Source organism: Mixophyes fleayi, chromosome 4, assembly GCF_038048845.1.
Source record: "Mixophyes fleayi isolate aMixFle1 chromosome 4, aMixFle1.hap1, whole genome shotgun sequence".
NCBI classification, from domain to species: Eukaryota; Metazoa; Chordata; class Amphibia; order Anura; family Limnodynastidae; genus Mixophyes; species Mixophyes fleayi.
In genome coordinates this window covers 232,270,185-232,284,280 of record NC_134405.1, presented here as the reverse complement: position 1 = coordinate 232,284,280, position 14,096 = coordinate 232,270,185, and the positions used below count along the sequence as shown (strand labels likewise).

The 14,096-nt window shown below is 37.0% G+C and overlaps 1 protein-coding gene across 1 annotated transcript in view; it reads left to right on the top strand.

Annotated features, from left to right (window-relative positions):
* The window catches only part of TBK1 (TANK binding kinase 1), a 39,869-nt gene that overhangs the window by 16,793 nt on the left and 8,980 nt on the right, over nucleotides 1-14,096 (top strand). Inside the window, exons 5-13 of the mRNA XM_075209484.1 lie at nucleotides 808-989; nucleotides 1,499-1,659; nucleotides 2,425-2,535; nucleotides 3,486-3,665; nucleotides 4,942-5,138; nucleotides 5,664-5,722; nucleotides 10,254-10,345; nucleotides 12,709-12,810; nucleotides 13,866-13,932. Coding sequence (XP_075065585.1) covers nucleotides 808-989; nucleotides 1,499-1,659; nucleotides 2,425-2,535; nucleotides 3,486-3,665; nucleotides 4,942-5,138; nucleotides 5,664-5,722; nucleotides 10,254-10,345; nucleotides 12,709-12,810; nucleotides 13,866-13,932 — 1,151 coding nt within the window. The remainder of the gene's footprint in view (nucleotides 1-807; nucleotides 990-1,498; nucleotides 1,660-2,424; nucleotides 2,536-3,485; nucleotides 3,666-4,941; nucleotides 5,139-5,663; nucleotides 5,723-10,253; nucleotides 10,346-12,708; nucleotides 12,811-13,865; nucleotides 13,933-14,096) is intronic.

Below are 14,096 nucleotides of genomic sequence, written 5' to 3'. Positions count from 1 at the left end.
GTCGCAGGATTATGCGTGCAGCTGGTCCAGAGCATTCCCACCCTTGAGGAAGCTTTGGTATATCCTCAATGTCTCGCAGTGTCCCCCAATGGTAGGAAAGAGAAAATAAGATTTTTACTCACCGTAAAATCCATTTCTCTGACTCCATTGGGGGACACTGCGCACCCTCCCTTGCTCTGTATATAGTTCTGTGTGTGGAAATTTTTGATTATGGTTCTTTATTATTTAAGACCTGTCTAGGTTATGTTACCTCCTTAAGTTCACTCTTGGTTAGTCAAAACTGAGGATCTCTCTGGAGAGGAGGGGCATAGCACAGGAGGAGTCCAAAGATTTAACAGTTAAAGTGACAAGAACTCCTGAGCTCACTACTATACCTCAATGTCTCGCAGTGCCCCCAATGGAGTCAGAGAAATGGATTTTACGGTGAGTAAAAACCTTATTTTCTTATTTATATTTCAAATTATATTTTAAAGATACCAGAAAATTTGAACATTGCATATACTAAACAGTTTTTTAGTATTTTCTAAATGCACTGATATTAGCGCATGACAATTTTTATGTAATGTATTTTAAGCATTGCCCAAAATCACATCAGTTGGGAGGCCATCCATAACGGCAACATCTCTCAACTCCTGGCCATCTCCCCAGTCCAGATACACCCTTGCTACAGGCACTTTATGGTAGAATGTCACCCCGATGCTCCATAATATTCTTGCTCAGTAAAACCGGACTGTGACCTTTCATGCTCTATTGGTTTTAAATCCGTTTATACAGACACATTAATAAAGGAACTGTTTCTTCCATCAGTGGCAGGAATGAACCACCTCAGAGAAAATGGAATAATACATAGAGATATCAAGCCTGGAAACATCATGCGAGTGATTGGTGAAGACGGGCAATCAGTGTACAAGCTGACAGACTTTGGTGCAGCCAGGGAATTAGAGGATGATGAACAGTTTGTTTCTCTCTATGGCACTGAAGAATATTTGGTAATTGGTTAATTTAATGAGTTGTGATGAATGGCTTACCAGCAGTACAATGTATAGCTGTTTTTTGATTTGTACTTAGTCTATTTGAAGACAATTTATAATCTGTTACTGTCCTCATACCTGCACATACCTGCCTCTTAATGTGACACATGTATATTTGGTTGTGGATCACATCATTTTGAAATGGCATAAATAAAGATAATTGAGGTTCACAAGGGAGCTATGAATCTGGGGGCAGCCTTGAGTGGGCCACTTGCTTTTGTATTATATTCCTACAATTTTGGTCAACAGATAAAATCTAAAAAAAAATCTTTTTTATGAATGATAAAAATCCTCACTCCCTCTCCATAGATGACACTGCTACACACCATCCTCTTAGCAGCTGTAATATTTGTCTCAAAGCACCTGGCTTTAAGGTGCCTGTAGTTTGAATATTCATACACTTATAGCATATCACTAGAAGGATATATGTAAATATATAAGCTTGTTTTATGATGCATTATTTTCAGCACCCAGACATGTATGAGCGCGCTGTGCTAAGAAAAGAACACCAGAAGAAGTATGGCGCCACTGTGGATTTGTGGAGCATCGGGGTGACATTCTACCATGCTGCCACTGGCAGTCTTCCCTTCAGACCTTTTGAGGGGCCACGCAGAAACAAGGAAGTCATGTATGTTTTTCTTTTAATCATTTGCATACTCTTTAGTATTAAGGATGGGAGATTTAATTTATATATTAATAGCATAAGTACAACTATTATGAGTGACTTATTTCTATGATGTCATTGTCTGAGCAGAGCACATCATATACCAGATTAGAGCTCTTGGTCTGTAGATTTGCAGAAAAATATTGATGTTGAAATCGGTCGCATCATTTTAGAGTAAAGTTGCAAAACGTCCGCCCACCATTTCCAACAAGGCATTACCATTGTCCTCTGGAAAATGTGACAGTTGGCAATACACCTGTGCACCTGTTGGTTGCTCTAGAAACTGTGACCGTTAGTGAACTCTCCCTGTGCACCTGCTGGGTGACCTGAAACATGTGACCTGCTGGGTGGTCTGGAAATTGTGACTATTCCTGATCTCTAGAATGGCTTCAGTCCTCAACTCTGCTCTCACTTCTCTGGAACAGCACAATCATGTAGTTCTTGTCAAAGAGTGGCTTGCCAATAAAGTAATGCACCAGGGATATTGTTACTATGAAACAGGATTGGCATCAATGTGAACAATCCCCGTAAGCTTTGTATAGAAAAAAAATTGTCTTATCTATAGTTTTCTTATAAATAAGAGATATTTAATGAAATATTAATAAATATTAATTAAGAAGGATGTCTTTTTTCATATTTGTAAACATTTCCATATTGAGCATAGCATTGGCTTTCTCTTTGGAGAACGCTAAAGGTCTTACAATAAAATGTGTTTTCTATTTCATGCAGGTACAAAATAATTACTGGGAAACCATCTGGTGCAATATCTGGTGTACAGAGAGCTGAAAATGGTCCAATAGAATGGAATTGGGATTTGCCCCTTAGCTGCAATTTGTCTTAGTAAGTATATAAAGTGCTCATACGCTGTATTACTATCTAACCTTTGTAGCTTAAAGTCTAGATTGGATTGCAGGCAGAGAAAGTTAGTAGCTCTTCAAGGCATTCACTTAACCTACACACGATAGTGGTAGCCATTTATTGTGATGGTCCAATATGCTATCAATTCACTAGGTGAATGCTTTAATGATGTCCCTAATTTCTAGTAAATTGATTGGCTACATTTTCATTTAAATGAATGATATTGGTGCAGCCCCACTGCATATTTTACATCATATTTTGAAAGTGACATTATATAATTTTTATTTTAATATGATTCCATGAATCAAAATAATAAATAATTGTATGAACAACTTTTATAAGATTATTATCAGAAATCATGGTAATTTTTAAGGTCACAGATGCTGCAATATGGGTCCAGCATTATCTAATTTTTCAGTCAGCGCTATATTACATACCTGAGCCCAGAGGTGAGGACTCCTCCCTGAAAACTGACTGGGTAATTTGGCGTTGGAAAGCCTACTAATGGTCAATTGTGTATCTCCAGACCCTTGCCTTGAAGTGGAACTGAATAGGGTTTGGCTCTTTTCAACTTTGAGAGAGAGAGATTGGCCTTGGAGTGTGGCGCAAGTAGTTATATTTTGACCCTCTATATTCTTTCATCATGGGTCCCTTCCTCCCCTCTGGTTCTGTGCCTGGCCTCAGCCATGGATCAAGTGGATCCTTGGCTGCCTGGTATGAGGAGACAGCAGTTACTGCTGCAGACCCCTGCAGTATTGATGGTCCTTCCATCACAGTCTCGGCAAGGTCCTGGACTTGGAGGGCTGTGGTAAAGTGGCATCTCTCACTCTAATAAAGAAATATAAATATGCAATAAACTTTAGAATAACTTAATCCTTATGTAGCTTATGTTCTATTAAATATTATGTATATCTCTCATTTTCTCTTTACAGCGGGCTACAGTCTCTATTTACTCCAGTCCTAGCAAATATTCTAGAAGCTGACCAAGAGAAATGTTGGGGTTTTGACCAGTTCTTTGCAGTAACTAATGATATTTTCCATCGGATTGTAGTCCACATCTTCTCACTTCAACAAATGACACTCCACAAAATATATATTCACACTTATAATATGTAAGTCCATGAGATGTGTTTTGGTCAAAAATATCTGTTATAATAAAAAGGCATACACATCTGAGGAGAAAAACAGGTTAAAGAAGCGTATAAGAAGTCCGCACCTTTCATGTTTACAGTGACATAACTACCGCAAGTGGGGTCCTAATGGCACTTGCCATATTTATGGCTGCTTTGTGCTCCAGCGCACATCCCTGTACAACCTTAAAACCAATCCTGTCTATCAGTGACACCTTAAGACTCCAGTAAATTAATGATCTCTGCAGGGCTATCTTGTGACTTGATTTATATGTCTGTGCTTGACTTCCAAACTTTTTCCCTGTCCACTAGTTACTCTACTAAGTGTATACATGCACTAGGTGTGCTACTAATTGTGTGTACCTCTATGCTCCAGCCTGATGTGATGTGTGTATATATAGGTTTTGCAGTTATGATTGGTGACTGTCCACGGTCCATGTGAAGCACAAACCTTTTACATTGATTATCAACTGCAAATTTAATTTAAGCATATTTTAATGAGAAATTATCATGATTATGAACTGCTGGTACATCACGAATACATGTGAAAGGAGACACACCAGAAATGTATCACCTGTGTAGTAAACACAGTGTAAAATGTGAAAAGGGTCCAGTTATGTGTACTTTAAGTGTATTATATTACTTAGTTATGTATTGTGGAGAGTAGATTAAATTTTCCTTTTTAATTTTTTTATCATTAAAAAAACAAAAAAAAACAGTTCTGCCCCATTCAGTTTTGTATGCGTGAACTATATCTGCATCTATTATAACATTAATAGCCATATTCATAGGTAACTGTTTTTAATTATTTGCTATACTTTTAAGCTAATGTTTCATGATCTTACGTTGAAATAAAATATAAAAAAATAAACATATAATAATATAGTATAGTATAATAGATAAAACTTCTAATCCTTCTAAGTGAAAGAATAAAATTAGTTGTATTTTTCATGGGATTAACATACTAAAAGTAACTGGGGATATTAACTGGAAAGTCTGTTTTCTACATTTTTGTCTGTTTTTATTATAAATATACTTATTTGAATATGCTGAAAAAATATATGGATATAAAAATCATATAATTTTGCTTGGGTAGACTAAAAAATATTTAGCAAAATATTGAAAGTAGCTTAAAAACTAATGGATAAATTAAACCAGAAATGAAAGAGGCAATATTCCGTTTTTAAGAATATAGTGGCGCATACTTCAAAACTTGCCCCAGAATTTGTATCATTAGTTCTCATGGAATGTGTTTCAGGCCAGCAGAGTTCCACGACTTGGTGTATAAGCAGACAAAGATCCCATCCCAGAACCAGGAGCTATTTTATGAAGGAAGAAGACTGGTTCTAGAGCCAGGCAGACTGGCCCAGCACTTCCCTATGACAACAGAAGAAAATCCTATCTTTGTGGTCACAAGAGAGATGATGACCATCATTGGTCTACGATATGAGGAAAGTAGGTTTGAGAATTAATACAATATAATCATAGAGAGTAACTAACTTCTAATTGTAACAGACATACTTGAAATTTCACCTAGTTTCTTTTGCAATTACAGCTAAAAAGGACCAATCACTTACACACTGTGGAGGCGTCCGTTTTTTGGTCTGATCCAATATTTATGCATTTATGTGTTCTAATGAAAATTGGTTGATCCCACAAAATGACTGTTTCCACAGTGTGTAGATGAAAGGATACTTTATTAGTAAGCATGTATTCTTTGCATTGGTTTGCAATATTAGCAAATTATCTTTTAAAGTGAATTCCTTATAAATGAAAGTATTTTGTATTTTCATACATTTAAAGTGGCAAATAATAATAATAATCAAAATACTTTTTAAAGACATTTTAGCGTGTAAAAGTAAGAATACAGTGCGATACATAACATATTAAATCTGTGTGTAAGAATAAAGCTACCGGTAAATGACTATTTAAATAAAATGTGTGCTGCATATCAATTTAATCTGTTTTTCTCATCCTTAGTACCGTTAATGAAACTTCAAACACATTACGATTTGGATATAGATGCCAACATGGCCAAGGTTTGTATGGAATGTTGTAACTGCTGTTTGCTGTGCTCACCATGTTAAACTATACCTTAGAATTTTTTGCTAAGGGGCTTAGTCCTGAAAGTTCTCAAACCCAAGAACAATGGTAATTACATTTTTCAAATTATAGTATAACACATTGATTTATGTTTAAAAAAACATGTGATTCATGCTTTAAGCTAACTAAATCCTGCATTTCAATGAGTTTAGCATCTATATGACCAGTGTGAGGTGTTTAACACATGGGATCTTCAGCAATTCTAAATTTCTCCAATATCGGTTTATGCTTTGTCAGGTGCCCAAAACACCACAGTGGGGTAGTGGTTAGTGGGCACTGTCTGCACTCACAGCATGGTGAGTGGTGTGTTTGTGCCTCCTTTCAATGCCAGGGCAGCAGGAAACAATACAGAGTCTAAGCTTATCCTGTTCCTAATACTGGTGTCCAAAACATAGTGGCGGGCTGTGCATGGAAGATGCCAAGGTCTCTTAAATTACTTGTCTATATATAAGACCAAGGTCTGGTGTAATGAACAGATGGCAGTGTTTCCCGAAATTATTGCTGGAGGTACAGAAGAATTATACCCAATTTATTTAAGTCTAGTGGAGTCGCTGGGCTCTCCAATTCCCTTATGCAGTGTTGGACCTGGCCTGGTTGAGGGTGATGGCAGATGGGAGGACCCATTTCTTCAGCACTCCATATGAAGCTATGGAGTGGCTGGATTGACCACCTCTTGTGAGAAAGCTGGACGTGTGCTGCAGGTTTTATGTTCTAGTTTGTGATGAAGTTTATGATTTTACTGTGCTTGGAAATTGTCATTTCTTGTTTGATTGCATGCTATTTATTTAACATGACAATATAATATAACAGGGAATTCCCATGTCCCATGGGTGCTGGGATTTGGGGAGTATATTTCAATATATTTGGGTTGAAGTTATACAATATCTGGAGTTAAATACAAAGTAGGGGTGGGTATAGCATTAGTTATTATTTATAGGGGTTGGTTTATGTTTTCTACGGTTTCAAATAGTTTCTGCATATTTTTATTACTGTGATATTTGGCAATATCCACATCAGGAGACATGCACAGGTCTGGGTGCAAAGGAATATAGGACAGGGTTCCAAACTTATGGATTGGGTCCCATCGCCTCTTGATTCAGTTACCCAGCAGCTTGCTCCCCAATCCTGGTAAAGGGTTATTGTACCCTGCCTCCTATATGCCTATATCTTTATTATTCAAGGGAAGTTATATTGCAAAATTATCCACCCAGACCACCACCACAAACCTTAGATGTTTGTTCATACATTATACAGTTTGACAAATTGTGGATGATAATGCAGTGGTGGTGCCCCTGGACGTTACAGGGCCTTTAGTTCTGTTGAATGGATGTACTTCTAGGAGGTGATGCATTACTTTCACTTGGGCCCTTATTTCATTGGGTGGTTTAGATTATTGTATTCTGCTTCCTGTGCAAGAGTATGTGTTTCTGGTACTTTTCAGTTGTGCAGGGGCATCTCTCTCTCTTGCTTTGACCATTGAGTTAAATAAGTAGTTGAATTGCATCTAAAATTGTTTTGCAATAGAAATATCATGTGTATGCTCTTTCATTAAGTTATGTTGTTCATAATGGCATGTTATTAGTTATGTATATGTTTGGTGTATGTGCTGTTTTGTAATTTGTATGTCTGAGGGCTCATTTTTGCATGTTTAGGCATAAATGAATAAAAAATAAAAATCACATTAGAAGAAACATTTATTGAATAAAGTGCTGTGAACCTGCAGTCTTCAGACAGCTTCTGCTGACAGCCAGGGCATGGCATGGAATCTCCCACATTACCTCCTATTGTGTGACACCTTCACCTGTGGCCCTGTATCTAGTCACAGTCTAGAGTGGTAGGTAATAACCTCCAAGACTGAAGAGGGACGTTTTTGTATGCTGTAAGCCTCTGCTGTATTTGGGTGCTCCTTATCTCATTTGGTGAAAGAGAACTTAATAGTGGGCAGCTGATTACACCCAGAAGTCTGGTACGGCGCTCTCCAGGACTTAACCAGTTATCTTTGTGCCAAATGCCAAAATAAACTACCTCTGGGCCAGTCAGTCCTGTGGTGTATCGTGTTGAGCTCTACAGTCCCAGACAACCAACATACCTAGGGAGCGATCATAGTGTAATTATGAGATCTTGAATGGGCTAGGTCTCTGGCACTATCAAATACATCGTTATGTCATCTTCCTAATGTGTTTAAAAATGGGATGCACCAAATTCAGCAATAATATATGTTCCAGAGTTCTTCTCGGCCAGGTATGTGGCACAGTCTATCTCGGTTTCTTCAAGGGTGTTGGAGGTTTACAGTCCTCCAGGGTATCCACATGGAGACTCTCTTCTTCCACACTTTAAGGCCCCAATAGATAAAGCAGAAAAGTTGTGGCTAATCCATCTTCATCTGAGAAGAGGAAAGTAAACTCTTTGGAAGTCAGTGATGTTCTTCTGACTTCAGAGTCAGTGATATTTCTGATTTTGGAAGTACTATTGCTACTAACAATTAAGAATTTACTTTCTGAGGATCTGCTTGTGCTTTTTCTTTTTCATAACAAGGCATTTAAACTTGTTTGCATTCTGTCAGAGTCAGTGAGGAATGAAAGGTGACGGATAAATATTTTAGCAATATGAGATTTGCTTCCTTGTATACTTTAACTCAAACTGTTTTGGACCTTTGGGGAACAGCCCCTTTAGAAGATGTTTTTGCAGATCCATGTGACAAAGGTTTGAAGTGCCTTCTTAGAAGCATTTTTTTGGACTATAAGTTTTCCCAGACTGAACTTTGTAGCTGGCTAGGTATCTAAAGTGCTTAGTAAGGGGATGCTTCAATTGTATTATTGGTGGATGATTATGGCTCGCTTGATGAGAGGAAAGCACTTTTGCATGGCATAGTAACAGTCCAACCTTCCATCATCATTCTAGAATTAAGGGTAATATATCTGGACCTGAGCAGAGGGACTGTTCATAGATTGGGAATCAGGGTTCAGTCAAACATGTGTCAACCATTAAGCAACACCTACAATCTTTAAGCCATCATGGAATGGGTAATGAGGAATGATCCAACTCTGTTGTACTTATTCATTCAAGGGGGAGGGGGCACCTCAGTTGCCCAATTTACGGCTTAGCTGTTGAAGCCATGATCCATAGAAGAATGGATCTTGAGGATGGAGATGATCTATAGTATGGTTTAGGGGTAAAGGATGGAACCACAAAAGTTTCAGACTTGCTATAGTCTTTCTATTCCTTCATTGTGGACATGGAAAGTGTCTAACTTTAAGTTCTCTAAGAGTTCATGTCTCAGCTTTTTCAATTCAACAATTGCTTTTCTTATGGAGCAGCTGGGTTCAGTGTCTGAATTGGTCACAAGTGGTTTTGTGTACATGCCAGGTGGTCTCCTCTTTCCTCATCACTCAGGAGATAGTCCTGAGTTGGTCACAACATAGGAGATTGCACACACTGGCCCCCTTTGCTTATCTTTGACAATTAGAGAATGGTATTGCCAGCTTCTTCCTTGTTTACCTTCTGATGTATTAGAACTGCCATTCACAGGATTTATGTAGCTCCTGGGGATAACCCAATTGACCTGTGCTATACATTCCTCCTGGGTCTTGTGTCATGCTGGATAGATGTATAGGGCAGCAATGCCTTGTCTTATCTCAAAATTCTATTATGGTGCGATACTTCCCTTGGTAGGTAGCATGAGTTGCCAATTGAGCATTCCTGCCTGCCTTCTGGGTGGCTTTGGTACATGCTATCATCTGTGTACTCCTACTGCTAATGGATAAAATATGCATGTAGGGGGACACAGATCTTCCTGCCCAGGAATGCAGGGGAGGAATTAAGGCTACAGAGGCTCATATGAAGTAGGAGTCATATCTTCTATTCAAAGTGCATCCCTCCTGTGGTTTCTAGTCCATCGTCTCTGACTCCTACATGCATTTCAGAGAAAGAGATTTTAATCTAGTTCATTTTTGTATTTTATGTAATTGTGTTATTTAATTCCATTTATGTATATTATTTTTTAGACCAGTGGTTACTCATGTATCAAACTCTTATATTGTCCTATATATCTCAGGTTTAATCCCTCAATCCAAAAACATACTAATAGGTTAATTGGCTGCTATCAAAATTGATCCGTGTGTGTGTGTGTGTGTCAGGGAATTTAGACTGTAAGCTCCAATGGGCCAAGGACTGATATGAGTGAGTTCTCTGTACAGCGCAGCAAAATTAGTGGCGCTATATAAATAAATGATGATATATTATAAGGTTGCGAGCAGGACCCACTTACCTCTCTGTCTGTAATACTCATTCTCATTTTATTACTGTTTGTTTCCAGTTGTAAAAGATTACGTAATATGCTGGTGCTATATAAATAAATGTTGATAATAATAATAGTAACATTGCAAAATGTAAATATTTTCTGTTTACTATACACACATTGTTATTTTATTCATCTAAGGTAAATGTATGTCTTTTTGTGTTTACCAGGCAGTAAGTGGGGTTGTTTGCTACTACTGTAGAATTGCCTTGTCTCTGCTACTCATGCAGGAGCTTATGCGGAAAGGAATATCTTGGCTTATGTAAGCATTATTTTTTTTCTTTTGTATTTTTAGATTAAGAAGACCTACATACCACAATAACAATTAAGTTGTTTTTTTTTGTACTTTAAACTGCGATTATGCTGAAATTTAATATAAAAAATAAAAATAAAAAAAAATCCCACCCCTTCCATGCCCCTAGGAGAATGCTTGAAATTGGGCGAGTCAAATGTGTAAACTGGGTCACTCAAAAACTTTAGAAAATATCCCATGTTGTATTTATGCATGGATATTCTCATATATAGACATTCTTTACAGTTTAGAAAAGATTTATTACTTCCCTATTCATCCAAGTTGAACAAAAAATAAGTTCACTGTCCGACACCTTAAGGACGCTGGCAGTAGTGACATGCAGGAAGGGTGTTTGAAGAATCAGAGACCAGCCATTTACCATTTGTATATTGTTTGCGCTATTCTTGGGAAATGGTGGTAGTTAAGAGATGTTAAGTAACCAAACATTATCTTCTTTTAAATAGAGTAATCTTTATTAAAACTCTGTCATTGGTGACAGGACCTATTCAAGCATCCCTTTCCCTCATGTTACAGCCATTTAAATAGAGAGACCTGGAGATGAAAGATACATGGAATACAGGATAAAATGCAGCCTGATACACAAATATCTATGAATTCAAGATTAGATTTCTTTGCAACAAAGTCCCCAAAGTCAGTTTATCAGCACATTAATAAAGGTGATTCAACACTTTTCAAGATTGTACACTTGAAAATTACTAAAACTTTACCTCTGCAAAACATGAGCTTCAAGCTAAAAAAATAAAATGTTAAAAACGGACATTTGTTATGCTATAAAAGAAATAAAAACAACACAAAAAATAAATGAAAAAAAAAACAAGCATAAAATGAAACTAAAGTAAAATATTTTTTTTAAGTAAGTAATGTATTACTGTAAGTCAACATAAATATTTAGTATGTTATACCTAAACATTATAAATTGTTTTTTGGGAAAAAAATAAGATGCCACATCAGGCTTGCCTTACCTCAGTCTGCTAAGAATGTTCCATAAGGCACCAGTTCAGAATGTTTTAGAGGATTTGCTTTACTCACATAGGCTGAGATTATAGTGAAACCTGCAATACGTGCTTCCATAGCAAACGTAATGCTGCTGAAAGGTCTGCTTAATTACCTGGTTACAGACCTAACCTGACTTCCAAGGATCTGCTGCTTTGATCTAAAAAAAAATATTCTAAAGTGTTAGAAACTTTGTCATGGTCAGGGCCAGTGACCAAATCAATAAATAACTGAGAAATTGTATTGACTGAAATAGTGGTGAGGTTCAGCAAAGTAAATAAGGGGGTCATGTGTAGAACACTTGCGGTCTCATTTAGAGGTGGGCATACATTAGGTTTTGTGGTATAAATATTTACATTTCCTTACTATGCATGCGTATCAAAATACTTCTATATCTAGATTTGTGCCCATCTTAGACTTGGGTACTAGAGACCTTGATGATGACAAGCACGGCACTATCTAACTGATTCTGATTGGCTGCTTGCAAATTGATCCCTCCAGCTGATTGGTAATTTGTTCATTAGCATTGCTGCTGTATTATTTCCACTCGTGGCTGTCTATTTGGATTACTTATTTGTCAGTTCTATTTGGAATATTGCAGGAAATAAGATTCACATTTGATTGGTAAAGCAATAAACAACAGTGTTTGTATTGTTTACATTGTATATGGAAAATATGATTTCCACATTTTTTTAGAATCCTATGAAGACACTGTTCTCTCTTTTGTGTGTGACAGTTCAAAACATTATATTGTGTACAAATAGGATAATGCAACTTTTGCATTTACCAACACTGTCAAGCTGTGTTTGTCCACCTGATGCAGAAATACTGCTATTTTTGAGTTGACAATTGTGTGACACAATATACACACGTAAGTATGCTTTTTCCGCCTATGTTCGGACAGCAACTCTACATGAGCCTCTTTATTAGGTGCACATTAGGCACCTGAATAGATTGTACAATTTGTAGCGTTCAAATACAGCCATGTAAAAGTAAAATAAAATGTAAATAGTTTGTGCGCTGCTATAATATAGTGCAATGTGTATATAGTTTGATGAGGAGTTTTTAATGTTAAGTCCTCTACAACCCTACTTGTAGATGTTTATAATCACTTAAGAACATAATATAAATGGGAAAAAAGCTCTCAAAGTGAAAATTGATAGTAAATAAAAGAGCCAGGGTTGCTGTTATTGGAATCCAGCTGGCTATTGACCAAAGAAAAACAGCCTAGTAAGAGATTAAATCCATGTTTTTGCTTTGTTTATCTCCTTAGTTCATGAAGTACAGCTTGCTTATAAGGAATGTATACTTTCTTTCAGTGAAGTAATGAAGGATGAATATAATGAGACTGTTCACAAGAATACGGAAGTTACTCTGAAATTTAACTTCTGCAACAGAACTATTGAAAAAGACCTGAAAACGTAAGTTCTGAAACCATCTTTGCAACATTTATCTTTCATTATGCTCACTTTATTGCTGTGCATCACTTGTTCATCTACTAAATCAACTTGTATTTATTATGTCTACAGCATGTGAATCACACGGTGACCTAAGGATCATATGTATGTTCTAGAAAACACATACAAATCCAACATGATTCATAACACAAATTTGGCATGTTACTTTTTCAGATGCACATGTGGTGACCGTGGTGACCAATAACAAATAGGTTACTGAGAGCTATACATGTAATGTCACTATGTTTAAAGCACTATGACCAATTTAATATATGGTATGAATGGTGCACAGTAACCATTCAGTATTACCTAGGGCACTAGGGCAACGTGCACTTTACATGCGCACACATGTAGTCAGCATGCTCTGAACATACACCATGCTAAGCACATTGCAGAACAATCCATAAGATATAGTGAAGATAATTTTATCAGCACAGTCTTAGGTGTTCCTATCTGAGTAGCAGCTGCATACAAAAGGGCTTTCCTCCATTCCACTTATTGCGGATCATCTAGACATTTTCTGGATTTGTTGATTATCATAGAAACATGCATGCAGGCAAAATAATTCATTTTAAAGTGATCCTTTCCTCATTTATGTCTTAAGTTATGACAGTAAAGGAACATTGTGGCTTCCTTTACTTAATGATAAACATGGCAGCATTATTGTGTCCAAGTCAGGTTCAGCATGGAATTACCTAATCCACCATATTCGGCTTAAAGGAGTGAAAATGTGATCCCATCACAGTGGAAGTTGCCGAGCTAACCCATACACGTGACTACAAGTTATGACAAAACAAGGATGGAACCTTTTCCTGTGTTAGTAAATTATGTTTACTGACTTCTCCAGTTTTATGCCAGGGTGATTATCTTCATTAGTGTCCAAAAGTCAAGTCTTTGTGGGAGTACACACACAGCTCAAATATGTACCATAGAACAGTGTAGTACCAATCTTGTTTTACCACAAAAACAAAAAAAGTACTCCTTTTCACAATTGAATGGATTGTCTCCTGCAATTGCAGGTATGAGCATATGATGCAGATGAGCGTGGAATCAGAAATCTATGAAATACATTCCAAGCTGCTCCGGGTGAGTGTTTCCTATCATTTTTTTTCATGCTTGCCTGCTTATGTGTAAAACTAGAGTTTATTCTGAGGCTGCCTCCATCTGATTTTGTCCCCAAAAAGATTGATGTCAGGAAAAGATGTAAGGTTCACTTGCTGAGTATAAGTCACATGATACTCTGACCATTT